Source organism: Anabas testudineus, chromosome 3 (assembly GCF_900324465.2).
Source record: "Anabas testudineus chromosome 3, fAnaTes1.2, whole genome shotgun sequence".
Classification (NCBI taxonomy): Eukaryota; Metazoa; Chordata; class Actinopteri; order Anabantiformes; family Anabantidae; genus Anabas; species Anabas testudineus.
The window spans coordinates 11,840,751-11,867,240 of NC_046612.1; the positions used below are offsets into that span (position 1 = coordinate 11,840,751).

Genomic DNA, 26,490 nt, shown 5'->3' on the forward strand with positions numbered 1-26,490 from the left:
AATAAAATGTAATAGAATTAAAGGACCATGAAACATATCAATACACTCACATCTCAGTCAGGTAGTAGTCCTACAAATCTACAGCAGTGCCCTTCAACAACACCACAACCAGTGTACAAATGTCCTATCTTACCACCTCTAAAGCACCCACAGACCATCACACTGTCTCCACCACGCTTGACTAAAGGTCTTAAGCACAGTTCTAGCACTTTTTTTTTGTTCTGCGTCTTACAAATGTTTTTTCTGTTTGATCCGAAGGCGTCAAACTTGGACTCATCTGTCCACAACACCTTCTTACGGTCTTCCAGTGTCTAATGCCTGTGCTCTTTTGCCCCTCTCAGTCTTTTGTTTTTATTGGTCAGTCTGTGAAATTACTTTTTCTTGGTAATTCTGCCATGAAGTCCAGCATCCTGAAGTCTCCTCTTCGCTGTTGACATGTATTATTTAGTGCAGCTGCAAGTTGAGGACCTGTGAGGCATCTTTGTCTTAAACTACACACTCTCAGATATTTGTCTTCTTGCACACTTGTGCACTGGGGCCTCCCACTCCTTTTTTTTTGTCGCTGTTAGAGCCAGTTTGTGCTGCTCTCTGCAGAGGACAGTTGCTAACAATAGGTGATTTTTAAAGAATGATCTATGTTTTTATTTAATTTAGATTAATTTTAATTGTTTGTAAAATGAATAAAAATGTTTGTGAATTGAATGAAAAAGTGTGAAATGTGATAAGTGCGCGACTGGAATTTGAAAACTAGGAAGCCACAAATTCTGCTTACGTTTTCTTCTACTAGCTGATGATAGTTTGTGAGGCTTGTCAGCACTTCATCCTGGGGAAGTCAGAGATGAACTGATCTTGTCCACATGTCTGGTTCACATGAAAGTTTGTACAAAATAAGAAATGTCTTTCTATGTGTTTTAAAAGGAGCACTAACTAAAATGCAATTTCCTACACAGCAGGGGTACTGCAAACAAATCAACAAAAGGGTCCCCAAGAAGTAGAATGGTTATTTCAAAACAACTACTGCTACAGTACACAACACACTAACAAAGGTCAGCAATTATTTTGTATAACAAAACACAACAACTTTTCCTCTATAAGGCTGTCTACCAAATATAAAAGCCAGAGCCGCATTTGACTATGTCAGCAAGGATATATATCAATTCAAGATGTGGTATTAAAGGTTAATTGGCAAAGCAGTCTTATGGTTGAGAAGGCTGTGTCCATAAATTACGTCCCCTTACGAATTTATTGATTGAAGGTAGGGGTTGAATGATTCCACTAAGAAAAATCCAACCAGTTGAGTTTGCTCTCACCAACACAGTAATTTTGGACCTTTATGAACAGACACACTGAGGAATTGTACAAGAACTGTCCAGCATACCCTGTCATATTTTCAATTAAGATGTACATTTTTTAAAGATTTCAGAAGCTGAATTCAATTCGGTTCAAAGATTAAAATATTTTTCTTTCAAAGATTGGTAGATTTTTATTAAATTCGACAAGAAGTCCTTGAAAACCTTGTATGACACAAGTAAAAGAAGAAATGTCAACTGGGAAAAAAGAAGAAATAATCCAGTTGACAAAAAGCAGGTTCATCTAAAATAATTATGGCCAGACACGATTCAGTTTCATCAGATAAATAACATGGTTAAGAAAAAACCCATCTCAAAATGGATGCTGGGAAATAACTTCTACACTCACTCAAAAAGAGAGCAACATTGTTGATTCTTGGATTTTGAATTGTGCAAAGTCCATATTGTGCAGTAAACTGTAAACACATTTCCTAGGTATAAATGTTGGGCCAAGGATTGTTGGCAAATGAGTGATATCCTGAATAAAGGAGACAATGTTCACATTGCTTCCACAGTTTCAAATCTCATAGCTAGATATACAGTAATATAGCACAAACAAACAATCTCAAAATCCTGCTCAAGTCTATGAGTCTTGTAGATGTGATCTCTAACTTTGCTACTGGATAAGTGTACATTTTCTATGTCATGCAGCCCTAATGGACAAACTGTTGTCTCTGTTTTATAGAGGTAACCAGTTGCAGGCATATAAACAGGCTGAGTCCTGATGTGGCCATAAATAGATAGGTTTAGGCAACTTAGCTTCAATTGGGTTCAGAGAGATATCTTTTATAATACACATCACTTCTTTGTAAGATACTGCACCAACCTGTTAACCAAAAATCACAAGATGTAAAGGAGAATCTGAACTTTATGCTCAGGTTTCTTGACTATTTGTTAATAGTTCATTTAATTTAAGAGTCATCCCATAAAAGAGGTTCTTGAGCTGTATTCAAACCATGTATTCCATACACTTAATACACTATCACCTGCAAATTGTGCTTTTTCAGTTGTATTCTCTTCTTAAGGGTAAAATAAATTGAAGTACAGACTTTTAGGTCTGGGAGAATAAGTTTCCATTTCTTCTGAGATTTAATCATTTGCCCCTGAACACTGACACTTTTATCAGCCTCTATCAAGATCCGTCTGTCGGCTTTGAGAAGGAGTACAGGGAAAGCTCTGGGCTCATTGGTCTTCCTTCAAAAAGTTTCAGCACTCAACCAAAGCATACTCCCATACACAAAATTTAAAGAAATGATCTTTCAACACTGAAAAATGTCATTAAGAGCTAATGCCTTAAATACAAAATATTGCATCTTGTGGCATGGTAATAATCAGAAACATTGCCATCTGTGCCATGATGCACTACCACTGAAAAGCACCAGAAATTATTTAAGCTGAAACTCCATCTTGATCATCTTGTGGAACGAACTGCAAGGGAGAGAGTCTCTAAACCACTTCTAAGGAAGTCGAGACAGCTACTTGTCCTCTAAGACCACTAATACACAGCCTTCTTTTGACAGTACTCTTGCTTATTTAGCAAATTACTTATTTGTGACTGTCAAACAGATTAAATATCAAACTGAACTACAAAACTACAAAGATAGCTAGTAGAGCAAAGAAAGTAAAATGTAGTCAGAAATATTCATGGATTCAAATACTCACAGCTTTAGGAAAAACATACTGAATGACCATCTCTCTCTTTGTGTTGAGGTCCTTTTCTCTCAAAGGAGTCTTTTTCTCCTCATTCAAGTTCATGTCCTCCTGGAAAGAAAAATAAAAACAGAGAAACATTTTTTTTTTTAATGCTTAATTCAGTTTGTTAATATGTCATATTTGCCAAATTAAAAGCCCTTAGTTTTTTTCTGGAAATAATTTTTCAAGATTTGTGGGTCATACAGAGGATTAGAAGTTACTTGTGCTCCAAAGTAATCCTATTATTGAAACATTCGTTAGATTAAGGGTTTGAATCAACAACCCAAATGTGTGAGGGTCTTCATTAATTTGATATCCACCCGTTATTTACTGAGACATCCTGAATCTGTTGCCATGGAGGACATACACTACCTGTCAAAAAAGAAAAGTCACCACCTTGATTTCACCAAGCAAATAGGTAAGAGGCTTCCATTGGATAAGTACTAAAGTGATATCAGCAGTATGAGGTCAGATGACCGTTCAGTTTTTCTTTCCTAATGGCACAGGCATGTAACAAAATGACAATGCCAGGATTCACTGGGCTCAAATAGCAAAAAAGTGTTTCAGGTAGCTTGAGACATCTTTTTCACATTCAGATTGGCCATCACAGTCCAGACCTTAATCCCACTGAGAATCTTCAAGATGTGCTGGAGAAGATTTTGTGCAGCGGTCTGATTCAATCATCAATACAAGATCTTGGCTAAAAATTAATGCAACTCTGGGATGGAAATAAATGTGGTGACTTTGCATAATCTTATTGAAACAAAGCCACAGTAAATCCCTGCTCAAAGCTAAAGATGAGTGACTCTTTTTGCCCAGGCAGTGTAGTGAATAAAAATGAGCAGAAGTCTTCTCCAAACTATTTATAGCAGAAACAGAGTGGACACAGTCATCCATCAAGACACCAAACAATACATTGTTATGGAATGTTGTGTTAGAAAATAGCTTCTCTAACAACGGATCACATCCGCATTAAAGAACTGGTTCTACCGGGGGAAAAAAAAAAAGATTTATTTATATGTAACACATTTAAAATACTTGTCATATTGTTAAATTCCTATAAATTTTATTTACATCACTCAGTCATTGCCATTATATCAGATTGTACATGTCAAGTTGGATTTTCTTTTTTCCTAAGACTATTTTTGGTGACACTGCAATAAAAATAAAAAAAACAACATACCATCATCTTTTCAAACAGAGCCAGGATCTCTTTTTCTGAGGTGATCTTCGATGAAAGCTCCTCAAACAGATGTGAGGTTGATGATGAAGAAATGGACCACTCATTAGTATTTTGTTTAGGGTGCAGTAAAGGTGGCCGATCCTTTTTACTGCCCGGAATGCGAATGCTGGCAAATCTGTCCAGCTGTCGGAGAAAAACATAGAAAATATAATTAAAATATGAAAACTGCACAAGAAATTTAGTGTTAATTAGAGATAGAAAAGATGAGTTAAAATATAAGTTTATTTAAATGGTTAATAAAAACAGTTGAAACAATTAGCCTGTTAATGGGTTACAAAAACAATGCCATTAGTGGGAACTGTGTGAATGAACAACATCTGTTTAACACACGTTGTGTCTAGATAACATGAAGAGTTAACAGAGGCATTAGTGAGAAAAGCAGCCAGTGCTGTGAGATGAGAATGAATCCAGTGTCTGGAAATGAAGACCAATTTTACTGCCAATCAAAATAAGCAGATTAAATGACTTGAAGTAAAGTGATGTAGATGTTACATAAACTGACAACCAAGAGAAAGAAAAAGCACACCAATTTCAACGTCTCAGATCTTACCACATCATCTGTGATGTTTCTAAATGGTAAGTGCTACAGGTAGGGAACAGAACATTTTTGGATCAGGATACATGAAGCAACTGCATTCAATATTGTAAAAAGAAAATGGTGTTGTGATGTTTATATTCTGCATTAGAGAATTCAAGTTTCAGGTATGGAACTTATTTCTTGATGCATTGGGAGAGATATCTGAAATCCAAAAGGATGTTGAGAAATGTTGATGCTGTTTTTCTCTAGTGCACTACATTACCAAACAAATTCAGATAGAAACATTCTGATTACATCTGGCCTAGACTGCTACATGCTACACCATGTGGCTTCTACTTAACCACAGACTTAAACACCCCAGTTTTATAGTTAACTATAAAGATATTAGACCAAGGGATGGGGGAAACAGCAAGATACTAATTTCGACAAGAGGTTTAGAGGACTAATAAACAGTAAGAAACTTCTAAGTCAGTACCATTACTTTAAAAGTACTTACACCATGAATATATACCATGAATAGTAGAATGTAGTGTGACCTTAATAGTATACAGTGGCTATCAAGGCTTTGAGCCGCAGGTATTACTGGGCAGTGTATGCCAACTGAATGAAGCGCAAACTGTATCACATTCCTCAGACACCTCTATAATTATTAATGAACACAATGAATGAATTGCCAAACTTTCTCTACAAAAAGAGTGTTTCCCAAAATTAGATTTCTTGTGGGGCATAATTTCATTAGATCCAAGTTTGAATTTCTAAACTTTAGTGTCATGTTAATCAACATTAACAAAGTAATCATTTAAACAAATAATGCCCCCTAAAAAAAACTACTTTGCGAACAAGTCTGCGTATTGTACAGGATCCACTTGTGCAGTAGAAGACACTGGCATTTGGACTGTTATCTGTGCATACCAGCTACCCCAGTGCATGCCAAGCAATTTTTGTCTGCTGCTTGTTCTGCTCCAGGAGATGTTTTGTTTGTTTGCTTTTCTGCAGACTTTCTGGAAAGTTGCCATTTGCACTTTGAACAGGTGTAAGTTAAAATGCCAAATGAATAACAACACATGAAGAGAATAATAACGTCATAATGAAATGTTGAATAACAAAAATGGGCAGTGTTAAGTTTTCCTCAAGCAGAACAGTGAGAGACAACAATGACAAAAAAAATCCAGAAAAATGCGTTTCAAAAAGAGTTATAAATTAATTTGCATTTCCACGAAGGAAAGAAGTATTTGATCCCTTCGAAAAACGTGCTTTAGTACTTGGTGGCAAAACCTTTGTTGGCAATCACAGAGGTCAGCCGTTTCTTGTAGTTGGCCACAAGGTTTGCACACATCTCAGGGGGGATTTTGGCCCACTCCTCTTTGCAGATCCTCTCCAATGTTTGGCAACTCGAACCTTCAGCTCCCTCCACAGATTTTCTATGGGATTAAGGTCTGGAGACTGACTAGGCCATTTCATGACCTTAATATGCTTCTTCTTGAGCCAGTGATTTGTTGCCTTAGCCGTGTGTTTTGGATCATTGTCATGCTGGAGTACCCAACCACGACCCTTTTCAATGCCCTGACTGAGGGAAGGAGGTTCTCACCCAAAATTTGACAGTACATGGCCCCATCCATCCTCCCTTTGATGCGGTGCAATTGTCCTGTCCCCTTGGCAGAAAAACACCCCCATAGCATAATGTTTCCACCTCAATATTTGACAGTGGGGATGGTGTTTTTGGAGTCATAGGCAGCCTTCCTCCTCCTCCAAACACAGCGAGTTGAGTTGATGCCAAAGAGCTCGATTTTGGTCTTATCTGACCACAACACTTTCACCCAGTCTTCCTCTGAATCAGTCAGATGTTCAGTGGCAAACTTCAAACGGGCCTGTAGATGGGCTTTCTTGAGCAGGGGGACCTTGCGGGGACAGCAGGATTTCAGTCCTTCACGGCGTAGTGTGTTACCAACTGTTTTTTTGGTGACTATGGTCCCAGCTGCCTTGAGATCATTGACAAGTTCCTCCCGAGTGGTTCTTGGCTGATTCCTCACCGTTCTCATTATCATTGAAACTCCACGAGGTGAGATCTTGCATGGAGCTCCAGACCAAGGGAGATTGGCAGTTAATTTATGTTTCTTCCATTTGCGAATAATTGCACCAACTGTTGTCACCTTCTCACCCAGCTGCTTGGCGATGGTCTTGTAGCCCATTCCAGCCTTGTGTAGGTCCACAATCTTGTCCCTGACATCCTTGGAAAGCTCTTTGGTCTTGGCCATGGTGAAGAGTTTGGAATCTGGATTGATTGATTGCTTCTGTGGACAGGTCTCTTTTATACAGGTAACGAGCTGAGAGGGCCAATGTCAGCTCGTTACCTGTATAAGATCCACCTGGGAGCTAGAGATCTTGCTGACGGATAGGGGATCAAATACTTGTTTCCTTCATGGAAATGCAAATTAATTTATAACTCTTTTTGAAACGCATTTTTCTGGATTTTTTTTGTCATTGTTGTGTCTCACTGTTCAAATAAACCTACCATTGAAATTATAGCCTGATCATTTCTTTGTTAGTGGGCAAACTTACAAAATCAGATGGGGTTCAAATAATTTTTCCCTCACTGTATATCCTAATGAATACATTCAGTAGGTAAAGTACCTTTATAAGAATAACAGGTACATATACTGTAGTTAATAGTTTGACAGAATTGAACCAGGTTGAGCTTATATTTTAATGATTCCCAGACAGTATCACAGGCACTGATGAAGAAGTCACTCTGCAACAAGTAGAAATTTTTTAAAAGGAATTTGCTTTGGTGTAAAAAAAAAAAAAAAAAAAAGTCAAACAACCAATTCTGTTGAAATACAGTTCATGACTTCTCTTTGTCATTGTTATGACAAATTTTAAGAGGAGAGTGTTTTAACTGACATTGTGATAGTTATACAGCTAGAGAAATGGATAAGAAAAATGTTTCTTCAACTTTGTTAAATGTATTCACCGTTGCTTATTTGAGCACCAAATTCAGTAATATTGCCAATCAATACATGCGACTGAAAACCCTTTTCAGAGCTTAAACTGTCAACCAACTGATTTTAGGTGTGACAATAGACGGACTTTATCACTTTTTACCACTTAAGAAAAACAGAAACAGCTTCTCAAAGGAACAATAACATACTTCAGAAAATGATTCTTCTGTTCTAATATTTCCCCCCCCCTCACTTTTATAATGCTTTTGTAAGCCTGCACATTAAGTGGCCTTTCATGTCAATTACGGTAAATATTGTGGTTTTGCAGTGCCATCTACTGAGATGACAGTTAAATAAATCAATGACATTCCCTGTGAAAATACTTAGAGCTTAGACTGAGCTGTAGATTAATATAGAAACAGAATCAAACTGTGAGAAGAGCAATTTTTAAGACAATAATTGCTCTGCAAATCAACCTATATATAAATAACTGACAGTACATAAAACTGCCAAGTACCAGCTTTAATTTGAACAGGTTTACATTAATATTGAGACAACTGTTTATACAGTTTATGCACATAGTGCCCAAATTGAAGGATCTGTAAGTGACGAGACACAAATTCTAGAGAGAAATTGTGTCATTTCAACATAAGTTCATGCACAAAAGGAGCTCACGGGTGGCTTACGCTTGGAGAGCTTGCGGTCTGATACTGATGCTGTTATAACTGTGCCAGCAGCACTTCATTTATTTTTATTATTTATTCCAGCTCGTTTCACTCACCAGCTGGCTGCTGTCCTCCTCTCTCTTCATTAGCTACAGCCATCTTTCCTGACCCTCTCTTGCTGCTTCAGCCAATGGTTAAGGCTGGAAATATTGGAACGAAATAACTGGATATCTATACCACACTGTTCAGATTGTTCACTTCTGCTTAAACATGTAAGTTTGAGTTTTTACTCTTTTTCCGTTTTCCTAATACCACTAATCCAGAAAGTAATGTTACCCACAACATGAGCATTACAGCATGCAAACCTCAATAACCCAGCTGTATTCTAATGTTACTATATCTGGCCTTAGCTAGGCTCCTTTTATGCTTGGAAACAACTCATTCGAAGAGTTGTGTGTTCATGACTGACAGTGACACTGACACACGAGTGAGCAAGTGCACTGGCTGAGTGAGTGAGTCTTGTCCGAAGCTTCAAATCCTTTTTGACACAAACAAAAAAAAGTCCCAAAGTGTGATGAGGCTTCATCCAGCCATAACCACCATTCAGCAGGGTCAACCCTACAGACGCCCGAAGAGCTTTTCATTATGAAGAAGTTTTATATCCTTGACTGGCCACGTCAATAAGCTGATGTCAATTCAATTGAGCTAAGATCAGACTAGACTAAGCAGAGAGAGAGAGAGGATGGAGGGTGTGGGGGTTGGGTTGTCTAATTTGTTTTCTCATTATATCTTAAATTTAGTTCCCACTTTCAGTGAGAATGAATTCCAAGTAATAGTAATTATCCAGGTAATTTTGAATCACTAAACTTTGGGCACTATGTGATAAAAGGGCTATCCAGTAGGTTTGGGTTACAAATTCTGTACTTTTATGAATACCAACTGAATTACATTACATGTTCATGTTAAATCAACTGCTACCAAATTTTGGTGCATCGGCTACGATGACTTCTGGCCAAAAGTATTCTCAGGAGTGATAACATTTGCCAGTCTGAGCTGTAAAATGGTCCATTGGGTACCAGTACTGGTATCAGTTCAAATATGAATGGTGCCCAACTCTACCTCCAACAGAATTTTTTCTAGATGTAAACCTACTTAGCTAGGACTTAGTAATTTAATGTAGTATCCACTAGTTTATTTCAAAATCCATATTCCAGTCAGTCAATATCATAGGATGCAACACAGTGGTTCCCACACATAGACTCTACTTGTGCAGGCTGTTGAAAAGACCATTGCCATTTGCAATCCATTAACTAGAGGATCTTCCCCTTCGGCTCTACCGTGCCTCCAGGTTACTCGTTTGCTGTTTAAAATGTCAAAAAGCAGCACAGACCAGCTGTCGCCAACTAATTTTGATTCCATGATTTCATTTATGACAAAACAAATGTGATGTTGTTGGTATGTGTGCTTTACGCAAGTTATACGGGAGCAGGCTTTAATACAACACCACAGCATTTAGCCAAAAAATTAGGTAAGAGGTATCTTACATCGGTTTCAGAATCGCTCATTCATTTCATTTTATTTCTACTATTTCTACTGAGCATCTCTGGCATGAATAGTAGACAGACTCAAAGTGAATGTGCAAATTCACTGCACATGGCATCACCTCTGCATCAATCTGTTTGGTTTACCAGTGGTGGACTTTCCACATTTTAACCATCACTCATCTTAGTAGGTGAAAGGTGTGGTCCTGTTAGAGACAATGTTAGCCATTCAACCAACATCTCATCAGCAGAAGTGGATAATAGTCTGAACTGAAATCCAGTCCAGTGCAGACCTTTAGCATGATTGCGGACTACAGTCTCTGAATGGTGGCGACTAGGAATTAGCTTGTGGTAGCACTCTCATAAGAAGGGTCAAAGGCAGGTTGAGTGTGCATTAAGTAGATCTGTGTCATACAGTCTCCTGTCTGAAAAGGGGATATGTGTGTGTATCACTAATAAAAGGCATGACACTATGAGAATGAAACCCATAAATAAAGAATGGCAGCATCTCCCCATAATCCTCAGAAGAAAACAGCTGATGAATGACCCGCAGACAGATTGTTGTTTGGTCTGTGGTAGTAGGGAGCACATGGATTAGGGTAAGGGCTAAACCTTGTGCTATATTTAACCTTTTGATTTCTTACAAGCAAAACAAAGTCAGCATTCAAGGTTAAGGATGTAAATCTCTAAAATGAAGCTCGCATAGCACATGAGTTCTCAACTGAGGAGTATTGTCTTGAAAATAGACATAATATAATGTGTCAAGCAACGTCAAGCACATGAACACGCTTAACAACCACTTTACCTCTTCCTATTCACTAGAGACAACAGCTTAGACGTCATTTGGACAAATTAAACAGTTGTTTCTGGTCGTACTTACAAATTTAAGCTTTCGTTCTCCTTCGTCGTAACACGACGTGCTGAGGTTGGATGAACCCTTCTTCTTTTGAGACTTACTGTCTCGTCCCGTACTTGATTCAAACCGCTGACTGAAACTTTCCATGTTGCTAATTCAATTGCTTCTAACGTTGACAGTCAATCTTGTAATATAACATTAATGTTATGCAACGTTAGCACACATCTGGAAATGCACAAAGACGATAGGATTACACTACAATTTCTTTACCGTCCCTGAAGTGACAGCTAACGCTGGTTAACGTATAGATGGAAAAAAAAAACAGCAGTTTGTCGAAATCCACGTATGATTTAATGCTAGCTAGCTAACAGGTTAGCTAACGTTAACTATCGTTCACTGGTGGTTGTACTTAACGCTAATCCAATTTGTAGCCAGTCACGTAACGCTTGGATTTTCGCTAGAGAAAGGAATGCGGCTCACAACAAAAGAAATTTCACCAGACTAGTTTTTTTTCTGCTATCATTAACAGACGCCTGTGTAATTATGACGGACAGTAACTAGATAAATTCATGCCTAAAATATTTTTGACAGACCCGCGCAATGGTGACGTCGTCTCGGCGTGTTTAATCCAACCAATAGCATCTAACGAGCTGAAAGAGCGGAAACGTCATTGGTAAAGCCGCCTCTGTTTACAGCCGAAACGGCATGTGATTGGTCTAAAGTAGCTGTCAATCAGCCGTCCTCCTGTGGAGGGCGCTCGTTTTATAAAGCCTGGGTTTCCCGTAGGTGCGATGGTTTTATGTTTTGCACGTGGATTGGGTCAACCACTGGATTCATGTGGACTGGATGGAGTGGTTCTTGGGATGTAACCTAACTGTTGCGTGTTGAACTTCGCTTAAGGTTTAACAGACAGTAGATGATGGCACATGTGAAAATATATCACAATCATGTCTCAGAAACAAACGCAGCTGAGCATTAGGGCAAAAGCATAAACATGTACGCATGTATAAAACACAACGCATGTGCATCTAACAGTATATCAGTTTTAGAAAAACCTGGTTACACCCTGGTTACCCAGCTGCCATGCTGTTGTTGTTGTTGTTGTTTTGTTTTTTCTTTTCAGGCTTTATACTATTTTTTTTTTTTTACTATTGAGGTGATGTGATGCAACAAACAGAAACTCGTGTGATATCCCTGTCATGTGCCTTACTCAAAACACTGATTTCTCCCCGAGTCATCGTTGCAAGTGTGAAGGAGAGCTCTCCAATGTAAAGCCAGCGAGTATGAAACACATGCGCCCCTGGTCAAACTCATGAATTATAGTAGAATATATTGATTCTGCGTTATTGATGGTAAACCACAGTTGGTTTTGTGCACGGGTGGATGCTCGTTGCAAGCTGTGCTATCATTGTTATTTAGCAGTATGTATGTGGAAGCATGTGATCTTTATCCTGTTTTGGCAACAGGATAAAGATCAATGACTTTATACTGTCATGTCAGTCCTTCTTAAAACATCAGCGCTGGAGTCCGGCGGTAATAAGACGTACACATGTAGCCTACTGATGCTTAGAGATGTAACAGTTGGTTGTAAATTTGAGTGACAGCTTTTGAAAAAAACATTCTCCCTTGCAAACACAAGTAACTTATAGTGTGTACTTAGCAAACAGCCACCGGCCACAGATTTCATCTGTCATTTAACTCATGTAATTTTCTTAACTATTATTTTCCTAACATCAGTCATTCACAAGCGGCGCAGTGATTGGGTATAATTATGCTTCCACTAATATTATGTCAATCTGCAAAAAAAGCAATGGACTGGCACGAATTCTCACTCATAAGTAAACTGACATATGGATAGTGATTTGTACAAGCATAGCTTGAATGTCAATTGATGAGAACAGATGTGGCATACATGAATTTATGTTTTTATTTTATTTCTTTTTTCATTTTTCAAGGCAAATTTTGAAATCACATGGCACCGTTGCATCAAATCCAAATCAAATTTGACTTGCTTCAAATTCAACCTCTTGAAATCGTATCGTCAAAGACCTTTGTTCCGTGTATTGTAAGGCTGTCTGCAAGGCCGGCGGTGTGTTAACACTTCTCATCTAGCCAAACACAAGCCTTGTTGTGCCTTGCTAATCCTCAGACAATGAGAAGTCTAACCTTCTAATTTGGACAAAAAAAAAAAAAATTGCCACAGGGATATAAAACCCCAAACACCACGAATAACAGAAGTTCAAATGTTATTGTGTGGCATTGATCTATTCTATTAAAGCAAACAGACCACTTTTATGACCATTTATCTAGTGGGTTTGAATTCCGTAAATGTATAAACTGTGTTATTTACAAAACAATTCCACTTTTCTATCAGGTCGTAGCCTGTTTCGTGACTGCTACAGTGTTAAATACGGCTCGTTTTGTGTGGAGAGGTTGCAAATCAGCTGAGTGTAAGGAAATCTTGACTTTGCAATTTTTTTCTCTTGCCAGACCTTGAGACAAGAAGGTCAAACAGAAACTGAAGACTCTGACTCAAAGAGAGAGACATTGCCTCCATAATGAAGCTTCATCCTTTGCTACCGGCTGAGAGCTGCTCCTTCAGTGTGCATTTACTGCCATCTCATGGTGTTATATGGTACTGTATTGCAGCCACGCTTGACAAACATGCTTGTTCCGTTTTTCGTTGAGTAAAAGTAAAGTCACCAAACGCAACATTTTCTAACTTTTCGCATTATGTTAGAGCTGGAATCTACACATCAATTTTCCGATTGCGATCTCCAGTGATGCCGTGCAGCTCCGTGTGTGAATCTATTTTGGCCCTGTCGGCACTCATACTTGTAGAACGCGACTCGTTCAGTGACGTACGTAACGTAGTAACGTCCGATACCCACGTTAGCTAGCATTATCATTGTTGTGAGGAGAGGAGGAGAGTATGTATCACAGAATCCGATAATCGATGCACTAGAGTGATTCCTTTAAACCGCGTGGTGCCGTCATTTGCACACATTAAGAGTTTGGACGAAGATGAGCGATTTGACAGATTCACTGACCAACGAGGGCTGGTAGGTAGCATGGCAGCTAACGTCAGTGTGGCTAGCTAACATTAACTTGCTGAGGTGCCAGATTGATGTGGGCTCATAGTAACTCGCACTAATCCTGATGTTTTTACATCGGGGGCACTACAGGCGTGTCTGAAGCATATGCGACCACTTCACGTTGTGCAGATTGTGGCAGCGTTATTAGTGTTACTGAAACGAAACTAAGGGTAACTAAGTAGCTACGTCAGCTAGATAAACACCGCCAGCCAGCTAATATGTCATTAGTTACATGCAAAGCGAGTCAAGAACAAAACGCAAACAACTGACGCCACAATTAGTGTTAACTGTGTAACTACAACACCGTACTTAGTGGATAAAGATACCTGAAGCTCAGACTCACTTTAGAAACTGGATTGTTTCCGATTCTGTGAAGCTACTAAACCCATCAAGTAATTTTATATGAATATGCTTTAAGTATAAAGTTAGAGACATCATTTCCTTCTTCTGGTGTTGTTCTCTTTCTGTACCATGATGTAATTTGACTAAAGATATAAAGGCAAAAAGGTGCCGTAATGATGCTTTATTAAGCTTTATCACACGGTGAAACAACTCTGTGTTGAGTTGAACTAACTAAAGAATTGAATCTTTGGATATTACTACACCACAGAGTAATCTGTAGTGTTTTTACTTTGGAGTTAGTCTAGAGTCTTTTAAAAGTTGAATCATTGTTGTGGTCGGTCATGTTCACCTACTGCTTGAAACCTCTGCCATCCTCACCACCTCGTCTGGTAACTTACAGGTACCTCAGCGATGAAGGCATAGCAGAACTGAAGGGACCTGCTGAGAACATAAATCACAATGACATCATTCGTATTGCACTTGATGTAAGTTGAACTCTTGCAACCTTTACATATATGTTTTTCCAGACTAGCAGCAGTCTCTCTTGGGTTTCTGTAGCAGCGTTGAAATGGATAAAACTGGCATTTTGCAGTCTACATCCAGTCATCCCTAATGACTAAGTGAAAAGATGTGATGTTATTCCAAATATAGTAAAACCAACTGGAAAAAAGCTGAAATATGCCATTTACAAAGGTATTTACTTGGTTTGATGTGTCACTCCAAGTTGTGATCTGTAACTTATTTGTTTTAATGTACCTTAAAATGTGAATTTAATTGCTTGGACATATCTTAGAAACATGCCTGTTTATATAAGGTCCCACAATTCATGCTGCAAGTTAGGACAAAAAAAACAGACGTCCAAAGAGCTCTTCATGTGATCAAATTAGAAAAAGACATATAGTAGATCAGGGCAAGGCTATAAAATCATATCTTTTCAGGATTTGCATGAGCACAATGACATCAATAATTGTGAAATGGAAAAAGACTTCCCAGAACTAGCCATCTGGCCAAATTCAGTAAACAGGCAAAGTGAGGTGACCAAGAACCTGCAATCATTCTACCAGAGAACAGAAGGCCTCCGCAGAGATGGGAGAACCTGCCAAAATATCAGTACACTATAAATCATTCCTTTTACAATAGAGTGGCTACATGGCAGCCAAACTGAGTAAAGACATATGGAAGCCCACTTGAAGTTTGCTAGAGGACATTTAAAAGACTCTGAGGCTGTATCTGAAATCACTCCCTATTCATCCTATTCACTACCTTCTATACAATGTACCCTCAGTAGTCCGCTCCATAGTCAACAGCGAATTGAGATTTAGGACACTTGCTAATCATTTGAGCAGCACAACTGGAATTTTCTTATCTCTAAAACAGGAAGCAGTGCAATGTGGGATTGTTAGCCTAATGTAGTTTACATGAGAATGATAATATCAATAGCTTTATTGTCTCCAAGGGCAATTGTTTGTGTAGCAGTACAGACAGTACATGACAGACAGAAAACAAGACACAGTCCACATTAAGTGCATCAGGGGGTGGAGGAGTGGGGTGGGAAAGCAGCCCAACACACAGAGAGGTCCTAGAGAAAGAAAACCAGCTTCAGTGCACAGGACCTGAGACTAGGGAGGAGTTCATCTTTCAGCCAAAATGACCTGCAGACATCAGCCAAGACGACTGGACTGGCCTCGCAAAGCCCAGATTCCAACCCTGGAGAACATCTTTGGAGATATTTGAAGATATTAGTACTGGTTCAGATCAGGAAGAGTGGAATAAACGGCCCAAATTCAGGTGGGCTAAGTTGAATTGGTCTGCATAATTTCTGAAGCAGCTGTGCTTAGTAGTGTGAGTAGACTTGTGTGAAAAGCATACTACCAAGCTTTTTGCTAATGAGTGTCATTACATGACCCACTGTTGGCAGTCCCAGTAATGACTCTGTCCAAAAACTTGCCCCAACTCTAAAGACAAGCTTGCATCTTCACATCAAACTAGTGTTTCTTTTTTCCACTTTGATTAAGCAGTCAAATCCAGTCCACCGGCTGGAGTCTAACAAGATATCTTAAATGAACATGAAAGATAGTTTCATGACATGGACAGACAACATAGTGCAACCACTCTGATTAGGTAATAATAATAGTAATTACTATCTTTATATGCTGTATAGGTAAAATAGATGAGAGGCTAGATAGTATATAAACAAAAAAAACACAAACATTTATGGAATTGGAAATGACTTTCTGTAAAAATTTGAAAAGCAGTGAACTAACAACAGTTTTACTGATACTGTGGACCTGACTTGCAGTAGAACAAACAGTGCAGTTACTGCACAAACTATGACCTTTACGTTTTGGCCTGGAGTGCTGCTAAAAGAACTCCATCTGCACTTGGACTTCATACTTCATACCTGGATGAACCTACATGTAGTAACTCCGTGCAAGAGTTACTACAAACAATTATTAAATCTTGTAAATTGTCTTTGAATCCCCAACAAAACAAATACGCCATCATTTTTGCCCACTTTGTTAGAAGTGAACATTTTGAAATAATTGCTTCATAATTGTGTTGATAGAAATTTTTATTGAGACATCAATATAAAGAAGCGAGTGCCTTTTTAGGTTTGCTGGGGAAATGGAAAGATCTGTGTTTCAAGATATTGTCAGCTGCAATAAAACAGGATGTTTGACAGAACCATCTGGAATCAGTGCCTTGATGCAGCAGTATGGAGACACTTTTTAAACAGTTGATGGTTATGTTTTGCTTTGAGGACATAAAATATTTTGTTTTAATGAGACTTCACTCAATAAACCGTATAAATGATAATATAAAACTCAATATGGTTTGTTTAGAGTTCACTATTAGCTGTAATTGTTCAAATTGCAGCCTATATTACACCATATATAATATACTGTGCTAAACTTGGTATGGTTACTTACTGATTTTGATTAACTCCATGATGCCCAGTCTAAAACTGTGGTTATTAGTGAAAAGACCTTTTTAGTATGTGAGTAGCGTTAGGTGAATCATTTTTATTTGCTGTTGCGTTGGTTTCATTTTTTTTGATGATTATGTTTTATTAACTATTGTTAGAATTGATTATTTGTTCATCTGTGTGTCATTTGCAGAGTGATCTTCGGCCTATTGGGAGAAAATTTCTACCATCGGATATCAATAGCGGAAGAGCTGAGAAAGTGAGTGGCCCATGAATAGTTATATGGTAATTTCAGTGCTACATGTATAAAAATCCAGCTTGTGGTAAATGATGTGCTACGATTGCCGTTTTCCTTTAACTGATGAACAGTGCGTTGTAGGCTCAAGTTACCATCCTAAAAGCTCTACTCACGAGGGCCACTAGATGGCCCTAACGCACTTACAAACACAGATAAAAAAGTGCTGCTTCTTCAGCTGTGAAACTGGAGTTAAGCAACTGTAGAGAAAATAGTGTTCCAAATATTGTCGTAGGATAGAAACATATCATTTTATGTGAGCTTAACCCCTGCTCCCTCCTGGCTCATCATGAGATGCACACTCATGTCATGTATTGTGCCGCTCCACACTCCGCCTTGTACAGTATATTACACTACATACAGACTGTAGTATTTTAATATATTTAGAAGTTGTTATTTTTATGCAGAGATCTGATAAATGCTTTGAAACAAAATCATCATGATCACACACTTCTGACACATTCTGATGCATTATCACCCACAATTCCTTTGTTGTCTCTCGCACATGGCCAGTTGGAGGGTCCATGTGTTCTTCAGGTGCAGAAGGTGAGGAACATCTCAGCTCCTAAAGACCATGAGGAGTCCCAGGGCGCGCCAAGGATGCTGCGCCTACAAATGACAGATGGGCATACCACCTGTGTTGGACTGGAGTTTAAACACCTGTCTAAGATCAGGTATCTATATGACAGTTGTGTTGCATCTAGGAATATCCTTAGTTTAAATAACTTGATTTAATGTTTATTTAATGCTAGTGTATGAGCAGTTACTATCACTGTTTAATAACTGCAGTATATCCCATTAGTTATGTTGTTTAAAAAGATATACAAGTAAGAAAATGAGAAAGAATGAATTGTTAGTGGCTATGCTGATACCAGTTTCTTATATTATATTCCGGGCAAATGTGTACAGTTCTTCACACATCCTTCTCTTTCACCCCCTTGTTAACACTCTCACCCAACCACATGCCTTAATTTTCCTTTTATCTGCAATTTCCACGTCATGGCAGCTGATCTAACAATTCCCGGCCTTAATTACATCTCCATCCCAGCAACGGTGGCCTTGGCGACTGCTGCCATGGTGACTAGCCAGTCTGTACAGGTGGAGTGGCCAGAATGTGGGCCTTGACTTCCTGATGGGAAGAGAGGAGAGAACAGAACAAATCCCCTCTTTATGAGCAGCACACATCTACTGGCTGCCAACAGCGGTGGCTAGTGTTTCTTATGAAAGTGTCTGCTTTAGTGCGCGTGAGGCCGCGAGCGAGCGCCAAAGAAGGATGAAACAGATTACAGGACTGTTCAGTGTGTGAAACAGTGATATAGAGGGCTGAGAATTAAGCATTAAGTAGCAACATTGATCAGAGAGTGATCGGTCGTGTGTGCTTGTACATGATTGAATCGAGGATGGAGAGCGCCTCACTTCTGCAGTGGCCACTATCATGAGAGCAAAATCTATCCCAGAGGTTCGGAGTGAAATCCCTAATTGTTGCTTTGGCATCCGGCATCAGTAGCTGGAAATCCCTCTAAGTCCCTGTGCTTTCCTAATGAGAGAGGCAGAGGCCTTATCAGGCCTGATGAGATAGAGGGGCTTTTAATTTTCCATGAGGATGGGTGAGCAGCTGGGATTATTAATAGTCTCTCCTAGCCTCACCAGCCATCCCCTGGCACTGCTCCATGTCATTTATAAAGTGGCATGGGTAAGGCAATTGGTTGTGGGGTTCAGTATATGAAGTTCTAATATTTTAAGCCCATGAACGTGCTCTAACATTTAACGTCGTTGACACAGAAACATGTGAAGAATTATTTCATAACCACATTTTATTGTTTTGTTTGTTTCTTTGTTCTTTTCAGTCTGAATACCCCCCCTGGGACAAAGGTAAAGCTCCTTGGTACAGTCCAGGTTAAAAATGGCCTTTTGCTGCTAGATGACTCTAAGATCTCTGTCCTTGGAGGAGAGGTTGATCACATGATAGAGAAATGGGAACTACAAAGGGTGAGACTTGACTTTTACAGTGATGGCTCAGCTACTTTTGCTGGAAATTCATATGCAGCAAACCTTTTAAAATTGCATGAACGGCCACCACCAGCCTGCCATCTTATATATTGGTGCATATTTATATAACTGTATTTAAATTATTATATATTCATTTGCTAGAGTTGAAGTTTGACTGATTTCCTTTCACCGTTCAACTCGCAGAGTCTGGCCAAACACAGCAGGAGTAACATTGGAGCAGAAGGTGGACCTCCTCCCTTTGTGCCATTTGGTCAGGTGAGGCTAATATATACTATATGAAATGATGTAAATATAAAAACGCAGGGGAAAAACAGTAGGAACAAGCTAGCAAAAATAATATAGCCAAAAAAATGTGGGTTTATGACAATGAGATCTTAGCAGGGATTAAAAGGCCAGACTTACTGTTAAATAACATGAACTTCACAAATGTATGCAAGGGACAAACCGCGGCTTCCCGAGTGGACCTTGATGTCCCTGTTCTCGTCGGCGTTCTCTCTGATCTTTTTGAACAAATTCTTAGAGTCTTCATGAATCTTTAAAGTGCATGACTGCATTTTAACGCCGCTTTGTTGTTCTACCATATATATTGCAAACGGGTCAGTGACAGCGTTTCCATACTAACAGTATATGTTGTGTAAGTATTGCATTTGTTTTACGACATGGTTGCAGAGGTGAGAACACTAAATATAGATAAATATTTAGATATTGCAAAGATCATAAACGGGCATCTAAAGTGCTCCATCAAAAATAATTAGGCTTGAAATTGACACTTCCATCATAAAAAAACAGCTCTAAAAAAGGGAACCACATTTGATGGTGTTCCACATTAGCATTAATTACAGACAATTAAATATATATATATACAGTATATACAGTATAATATAATTTCTCATTTAAAAACCTCTGAGCCTGAGTCAGTACTCCCTTGGCAAGGATCACAGCTTTAGAGTGGCATACACCCAGCTCCACTCAGCACTGGGATTTTCACCCGCTCTTCATTTCAGGTTTGCTTGAGCTTTGTAAAGTTGAATGATATGCAGCATTAGGGAATTATTATTAACCATTCTCTAGATTCAGAGTGTAACTGTATATCTGATGCCAGGTCATTCCAGACCTTAGTGTTGATTTGATTTCCGCTTCGGGCTATTCTGCATGAATATTACCCTATTCAAGGTAATTAGCACTCTGAAGAAGATTCTCTTCACTTTCTTGCCTGCCTTTTCCTTGGCTCTGCGTTCAATCAGTCAATCCGTTCCACTTCTCCCAGTTCCTGCTACTCAGAAGGTTTTTTTTCCCAGGAGCTGCAACCTTCATGCTTCACAGCAAGAATGTTTTTAAAAGTGAGATGAGCTGGTGGGTTTTCACTGGATTTCCTTTCCCCTGAAGACAGTCATTTATTTTAGATCAGTATATGTTGGTCGGTCTTGCTAATCTACAGAGCTCATAGACGTTTATGTATAAAATAGTCCACAGTGACGTGCATGAACTATCCAGAGTAACATTGTCTATGGAGAGAGACTTTGCTGTTGAGATTTTCCTAGACCATCATTTATATATAGAAATAAATACATTATATACATAATATAAAATTCCATTTCTCCCTAGTGTGTTGAAACGGTTGCAGCAATCAGTGGTGCGGATCTCAAGAAATAAAACTCAAGTCAAATCCGGCCAGCTAGGTATCACTAGAAGCATTTAGGATCATGTATTTCCTTTGTAATTGAGGTGAACTCACCTCTTAACACTGAATACATTTAGGATGTCATTGCTGTTAAGTCATTAACAAGTTTTCCACTTTTGCACGATTATTGTCGTCTCATTTTGCCTTCATTACTCTTGCTGCCTAAGAGGACATCGGTTTAATCAGCCACCTACTTTCCTTTTTTTTTTTCTTCCCCCCTTTCACATACGCTACCTCAGGCTTTATGATCATGCTGCTCATCACTTACCATGCTGGGATTGCAAAAGCAACAAAAAAGAACCTCCTAATAAGCAGAAGTCATGAAACAAACATATTGTGCCCAAGTCGCCAGTCATACTTTTGATCTGTACACGTTTGAGGAGAATCTTTGAGAATGTGTTTTCACCCTTTCTATTTGCTCCCGTTAGAAATGTGCACGGAAGGATGACGTGGACAGTAGAGAACTGGACCAGAGGAAAACTCTCCAGACACACAGCGTGGTCAAAAGTCCTGATGAAAATGATGAGTTTGAAAAGCAGCGGACAGCAGCTATTGCTGAAGTGGCCAAGACCAAAGAGGTACGTAAAGCTCTATCGTAGATCTACATCCAAGAGCTCAAGTAAGGAAAGTGCAGGTTCTTTAAGTGTTACACTAGAGTTTGTGTTGTACAGTTTATCATATGTTTAGAATTGTGTTATGCATAAAATTGTAGTAATATCCTGAGTTTTGCACTAATGTTAAATGAGAGTTTTATGATGATCAATACGTGTCACATTTACAAACGTGCCTTAAACATTGCAGTTTTGAAATAAATGACTTTGTACAGTCTCCATTTAAAATACACGCTCCTTATTGGCATTCGTCTTAACCTTGATTGCTATTGACATTCAAGTAGCTCTTCAGAAGGGAAAATGTTAACTAGAAGGTTTTCGCCTCCCGTGTTGACTGTATTGCTTTGTCCAGTTCTGCAGCTCTATCGATCCTAATGTTTTTTCTTATTCCTTGTTAGGGTCCCCGCACGTTCGGTGGAGGAGGAAATGCAGGCAGTAACTTATCCAGTGCAGCTTCCTCCCGGAGCCGAGACTCACACCAGCAGAGGAGACGAGAAGACAGGGTTGAAAGAAATGAAAGCAGACAAGATGGAAACTACCGAGAGCTGGTGAGAAGACGAATTTGGTCAAAACCTGTGAAACAGTTTAAGCGGGTGTTGAAGTGGTGGTTTTTACTTCTCGTTATTCAGGCTTCCATTCAATGCAACGGGGCAATTTAAAGGTTGCGGCTTGTTCTGTGTTATTTTCTTTGGTTTATTTGGTCTCTTTTGGCGCCTTACTTCATGGCTCATAGACGGCATGAGGCATTGATTGTGATATTGCAGGAATCGATATTGGAGTCCTGGCCATGTTTACAAATCAAGTCCATTTGTCTTGCTTTGTGTTGCAACCTGCCTATTTCTAGGATGAACTACCGTGGAACAGGACAGTGTTTGGCTTGAGAATGCGTTAATGGTGTTTTGAAACTTGAACACACACTAATTCAACCTTAAACAAAGCCCAAAGCAACACCGTTGTCGGGAGGGGAAGACGTGTATGTGGGTCTTTGCTCTGATCCAGCTTTCTCTGTCAAATTGAACCATACTTCTGTGTGTGATTTTTACCAAACAGTCATAGCCCGTGCACATCTTTTCTTCATATTTGTTCGCCCTCTCATGGCGTCCTCTGTGTAGGTGGATGAACGTGCTCTGAGAGACATCATGGAGATGGGCTTCAACAGGGAGGCTGCGCGGCAGGCTCTGATGGACAACAACAACAACCTTGAAGTGGCACTAAACAGTCTACTGACTGGATCTTGTGGTAGCAGACCTGGCCCTGTGGTAGCTGAATCTAACAAGCCCCAACCTAGAGGTATGCACACACACACACGCACACACACTGTCCACTTCTGTTTGCAAAAATGCGTCATAGCTTGAAAATCTTAGGTTTTAACAGAAACACACATCTAGACCTGGATAACCGTGCCACGTGTACTTGAAATGTAGACACTGTTCATTTTCAGACATCCACTTTCATTTATCAAAGTGTTCCTAATGTATCTATAATCTTGTTTTGGGCTTCTTCTCAGTCAGAGGAAAGGGAAGGGGCAGGTCCAGAAATGAAGATGAGGACGAGGGAACGGGGGGAAGACCGTCTGGACCAAGCACTCTGTTTGACTTTCTGGAATCCAAGATGGGGGTTCTATCTATTGATGGTGGGTGAACTGGTTCCCACTTCATTCAAGCATTTTTTCTTCCTTCTTGATGTGTTTAAGTGTGAAACACGTTACATAACATACAAAGATGGTTGTTGATTGGATACGTTTCAATGCAGTTCTTTGGTAAACGTGCTAATTGATAGTGGGTCAACATGGACGGAGTCATAGATACACTTGACAGATGGTAAATTATCAGTCGTGAGCTGGAATGGATTAAGAAAAGTTCTGTAAATGCTGGTGTGAAGGCCAGTGCAGCACTGGGCTGTAATTAAACGTGGGCATGAACCTTTTCTGTTTTATACATTCTAATATTTTTTAATATTTATTTTTTTCTAATATGTTTTTTTGTTTTGTTTTGTTTCTTCAGAGCCAAAGAGCCAGGCTCCTCAGAAACAACATGAGAACAAAGCAAATTTCTCCAACGTAGACTATTACTCCAAAGACACATCTCAGACTAAGTTCTCCTCGCATAACGACCACAGGCATCAACGGAACGACCGACCACCTCGCTTCCATAGAGACACTGATTTTCCCAAACCTGGCCAGGAGCCTCTGTCCAACTGTACAACCTCTCAAACATCAGCTCAAGGCCAGCAATGGAAGGGCCAGGATAGATGGTCACGAGGAACGTCAGACAGATTGCAAAATGACAGGAGAGAGATGCAAGAGGATCAGATCTTTTCCTCTTCCTTCACGACCACTTTCACGCGTTCAAAAGAACCTCAGCAGCAGATGGAGTTTAGTGGCTCTTACCACCAGCGATCCAGAAATGGAGATGGTAGTGGTGGTGGGAACGTAGCTGCACCATCTAATAGGAGAGGGGTAAAAGACAATGTACCCTCATCTAAGCAGTCTAATTTTGCCAGTAGTGAGCTGGATGGAAGAGGAAATAATAAACGTACAGACAGAACTGAAGAACCTAACAACAGCCGGAGGAAGGGGAAGAATGATCGGCCAAACTCTGACTACCTGGACCGACAAAGGGATAGCGGGCCCGCGAGCTCAAGGGGAGGGAGCTCAGCGATGTCCCAGGAAGTGGGATTATCACGGGATCCCCAAGTGATGACAGGGAATTTTTCTCAATTCCAAAATGGAGATATGGAACACAAAAGAACTGGGCCAATCAAGCCAACAAACTCATCCTATGCCCCCAACAGAGAGCCGCCCCCCAAGAAAAACACTGCTAATAACCCCGGACCTAAAAAAAGGTCAGGACAAATCAAAGGTCAAGGTCCCCGAGGACCAGAGAAAAGTCACCTTGTGGAACACGCTTGGAAACCGGGTGACCAGTGCCTGGCTCTGTACTGGGAGGACAGCAAGGTAAATTCTCCCTGCATGAGTAAACATAGAAAAGTAACATTTGTCAAGTTCACACACACACACACATACACACACAAATTAGTTGATATGAATGACACACATTTGTTCATAATGCAACATTTATTGGACAGTTGGACAACTGAGACACAATTCAATGACAGACACCGCGGGATTCTAAAAAAGTTTATTGTCTGACAGGATGTTAAACAACAACAAAAAAAAAAATGATTGCGACTCATTTTGTCCTCTGTCACAGCATTGACAGTACATTTGTTTGTCATGTTATAATTAATGGACAAATTTGTCTAGTCGTGACACGTTGAGACATTTGTATTAAAATAATTGCTTTTTTTGGGGGGGGTTTGTTTGTATGTGTGTGTGTGTGTGTGTGTGTGTGCCTGTGTGAAGTTCTACCATGCCAGAATAGACGCCGTGCATCCATCAGGCTCTACGGCTGTGGTTGTATTTAGTGATTATGGGAACTGCGAAGAAGTCCTGCTGCATAACATCAAACCTGTTGCTGCTGATGTATTGGTAAGGAAAGAACTTTATGACCGTTGATCATTCGTCATCATTATATCTGAGTGGTAACAATTAATCTGTGTTCCAGTGGGGTGAGAAAAGTTGATCAAATATGAATGACATCCAATTTGATTACTCACAGTAACATCACAGCCGTATTAAATGTACCATGGCAGGAAGAAGACGATGGTTACTATGACAGTTCGCTCGAGTTTCGCCGTGGGGGAGATGGACAGCCTAGACGTACAAGACCTACACAACAGTATTATCAGCCACCCAGGGCACGAGATTGATGTGTCTGCGTCTAACGGCAGGTAAATAAATAGAAAATTGCCTTTTTTTTTTTCTCTCTTTAATAATTACACATCAATCATAATTATGTAAAAGCAAAGACCTTACAGAAATCATTTGTAGACGCGTCTGCTATCTTGTCTCTTGCATTGTTACCCGTGTATGATACACGATAGAATCTGTAGTCAACCACAGCTAAAAGGATCAGGCTCAATTTGAAGGAGAAATTGATCTTTTATAATCATTTAATATTTTATTGCTTCCGCCGATGCAAAAAGTATTTCCTGAGGTGTGCAGCAGTGAATGATTTCGTACTCGAAATCCGATCATGCTTAATTTGTGCATTGATTTATTTATTTTTCCCTTCCTTTCAATCCGTCAGCGTGCTTTTTTCCCCGCATCCTTCCACGGCAGAGATCGCGTCACTTTCTGCAACAATCCAGAGTGCTTCCTGAATTCAAACGTGTCCACATCGTCAGGACCTACAGAACCTTTCAAAGGGCTCGGACACCATGCAAACGTAAAAGAAAAACCGATATGATCACATGTTGTTTTTGTTAAGGACATGTCTGCTGTATATGTTGTGAAGATTTGTTAAATGGATGCATTACAATAAACAGTTACTATAGTATGAAGTGGATCTGTGGTTTCAATGCGTTATTTTTTATGATCTAACTGATGAATGAGGAGAAAAATAAGCCTCTCGGGGGTCCTTGGTTTATTTTTTATCTCCCAACATTAGCTGTAATTTTCATTTAGTCTCAGTTTATCACTACGTTAATTAAAGTTCATTTCAGCTGATGACATTGGAACGTTTTAAAATCTGCTACCAAACTTGCTAATACTTGTCTTACAGCGTACATCTGTCATTTCTCCTCTCCTGTGGATAGGCATAGGCAGTAAGAACCCAAAGCGAGCAGCTCAAGCTCATTTGTTGT

The 26,490-nt window shown here is 39.5% G+C and overlaps 2 protein-coding genes across 4 annotated transcripts in view; one reads left to right on the plus strand and one right to left on the minus strand.

Annotated features, from left to right (window-relative positions):
* The window catches only part of LOC113174893 (protein diaphanous homolog 3-like), a 129,983-nt gene extending 118,569 nt beyond the window's left edge, over positions 1 to 11,414 (minus strand). For 2 of the 3 annotated variants that reach the window (XM_026379085.1, XM_026379084.1), the window contains exons 1-3: positions 10,848 to 11,414; positions 4,225 to 4,407; positions 3,012 to 3,110 (exon numbers count right to left, since the gene is read on the minus strand). In XM_026379085.1, coding sequence (XP_026234870.1) covers positions 3,012 to 3,110; positions 4,225 to 4,407; positions 10,848 to 10,970 — 405 coding nt within the window. In that variant the 5' untranslated portion in view covers positions 10,971 to 11,414. Of the gene's footprint in view, positions 1 to 3,011; positions 3,111 to 4,224; positions 4,408 to 4,834; positions 4,868 to 10,847 lie in introns of all 3 variants that reach the window. The other variant, XM_026379086.1, reaches the window with a different exon arrangement.
* A 2,261-nt stretch (positions 11,415 to 13,675) lies between these two features.
* Positions 13,676 to 26,181, plus strand: tdrd3 (tudor domain containing 3). Its single transcript, XM_026378917.1, has 14 exons — positions 13,676 to 13,885; positions 14,661 to 14,745; positions 17,380 to 17,445; positions 17,995 to 18,155; positions 19,329 to 19,470; positions 19,675 to 19,746; positions 21,601 to 21,750; positions 22,182 to 22,331; positions 22,896 to 23,073; positions 23,291 to 23,416; positions 23,787 to 24,739; positions 25,148 to 25,273; positions 25,438 to 25,575; positions 25,935 to 26,181. Exons 1-13 carry the CDS (start codon positions 13,848 to 13,850, stop codon positions 25,552 to 25,554), a joined length of 2,364 nt encoding a protein of 787 aa, XP_026234702.1. The 5' UTR covers positions 13,676 to 13,847; the 3' UTR covers positions 25,555 to 25,575; positions 25,935 to 26,181.
* Positions 26,182 to 26,490: the final 309 nt, after the last annotated feature.

Bases quoted from the DNA above. Each gene is read 5' to 3' on its own strand.
- tdrd3 (XM_026378917.1), top strand. From the start codon at position 13,848: ATGAGCGATTTGACAGATTCACTGACCAACGAGGGCTG. The intron at 19,747-21,600 runs GTGAGGCTAATA...TGCTCCCGTTAG, and splicing joins CCTTTGTGCCATTTGGTCAG to AAATGTGCACGGAAGGATGA. The intron at 24,740-25,147 runs GTAAATTCTCCC...GCCTGTGTGAAG, and splicing joins TGTACTGGGAGGACAGCAAG to TTCTACCATGCCAGAATAGA.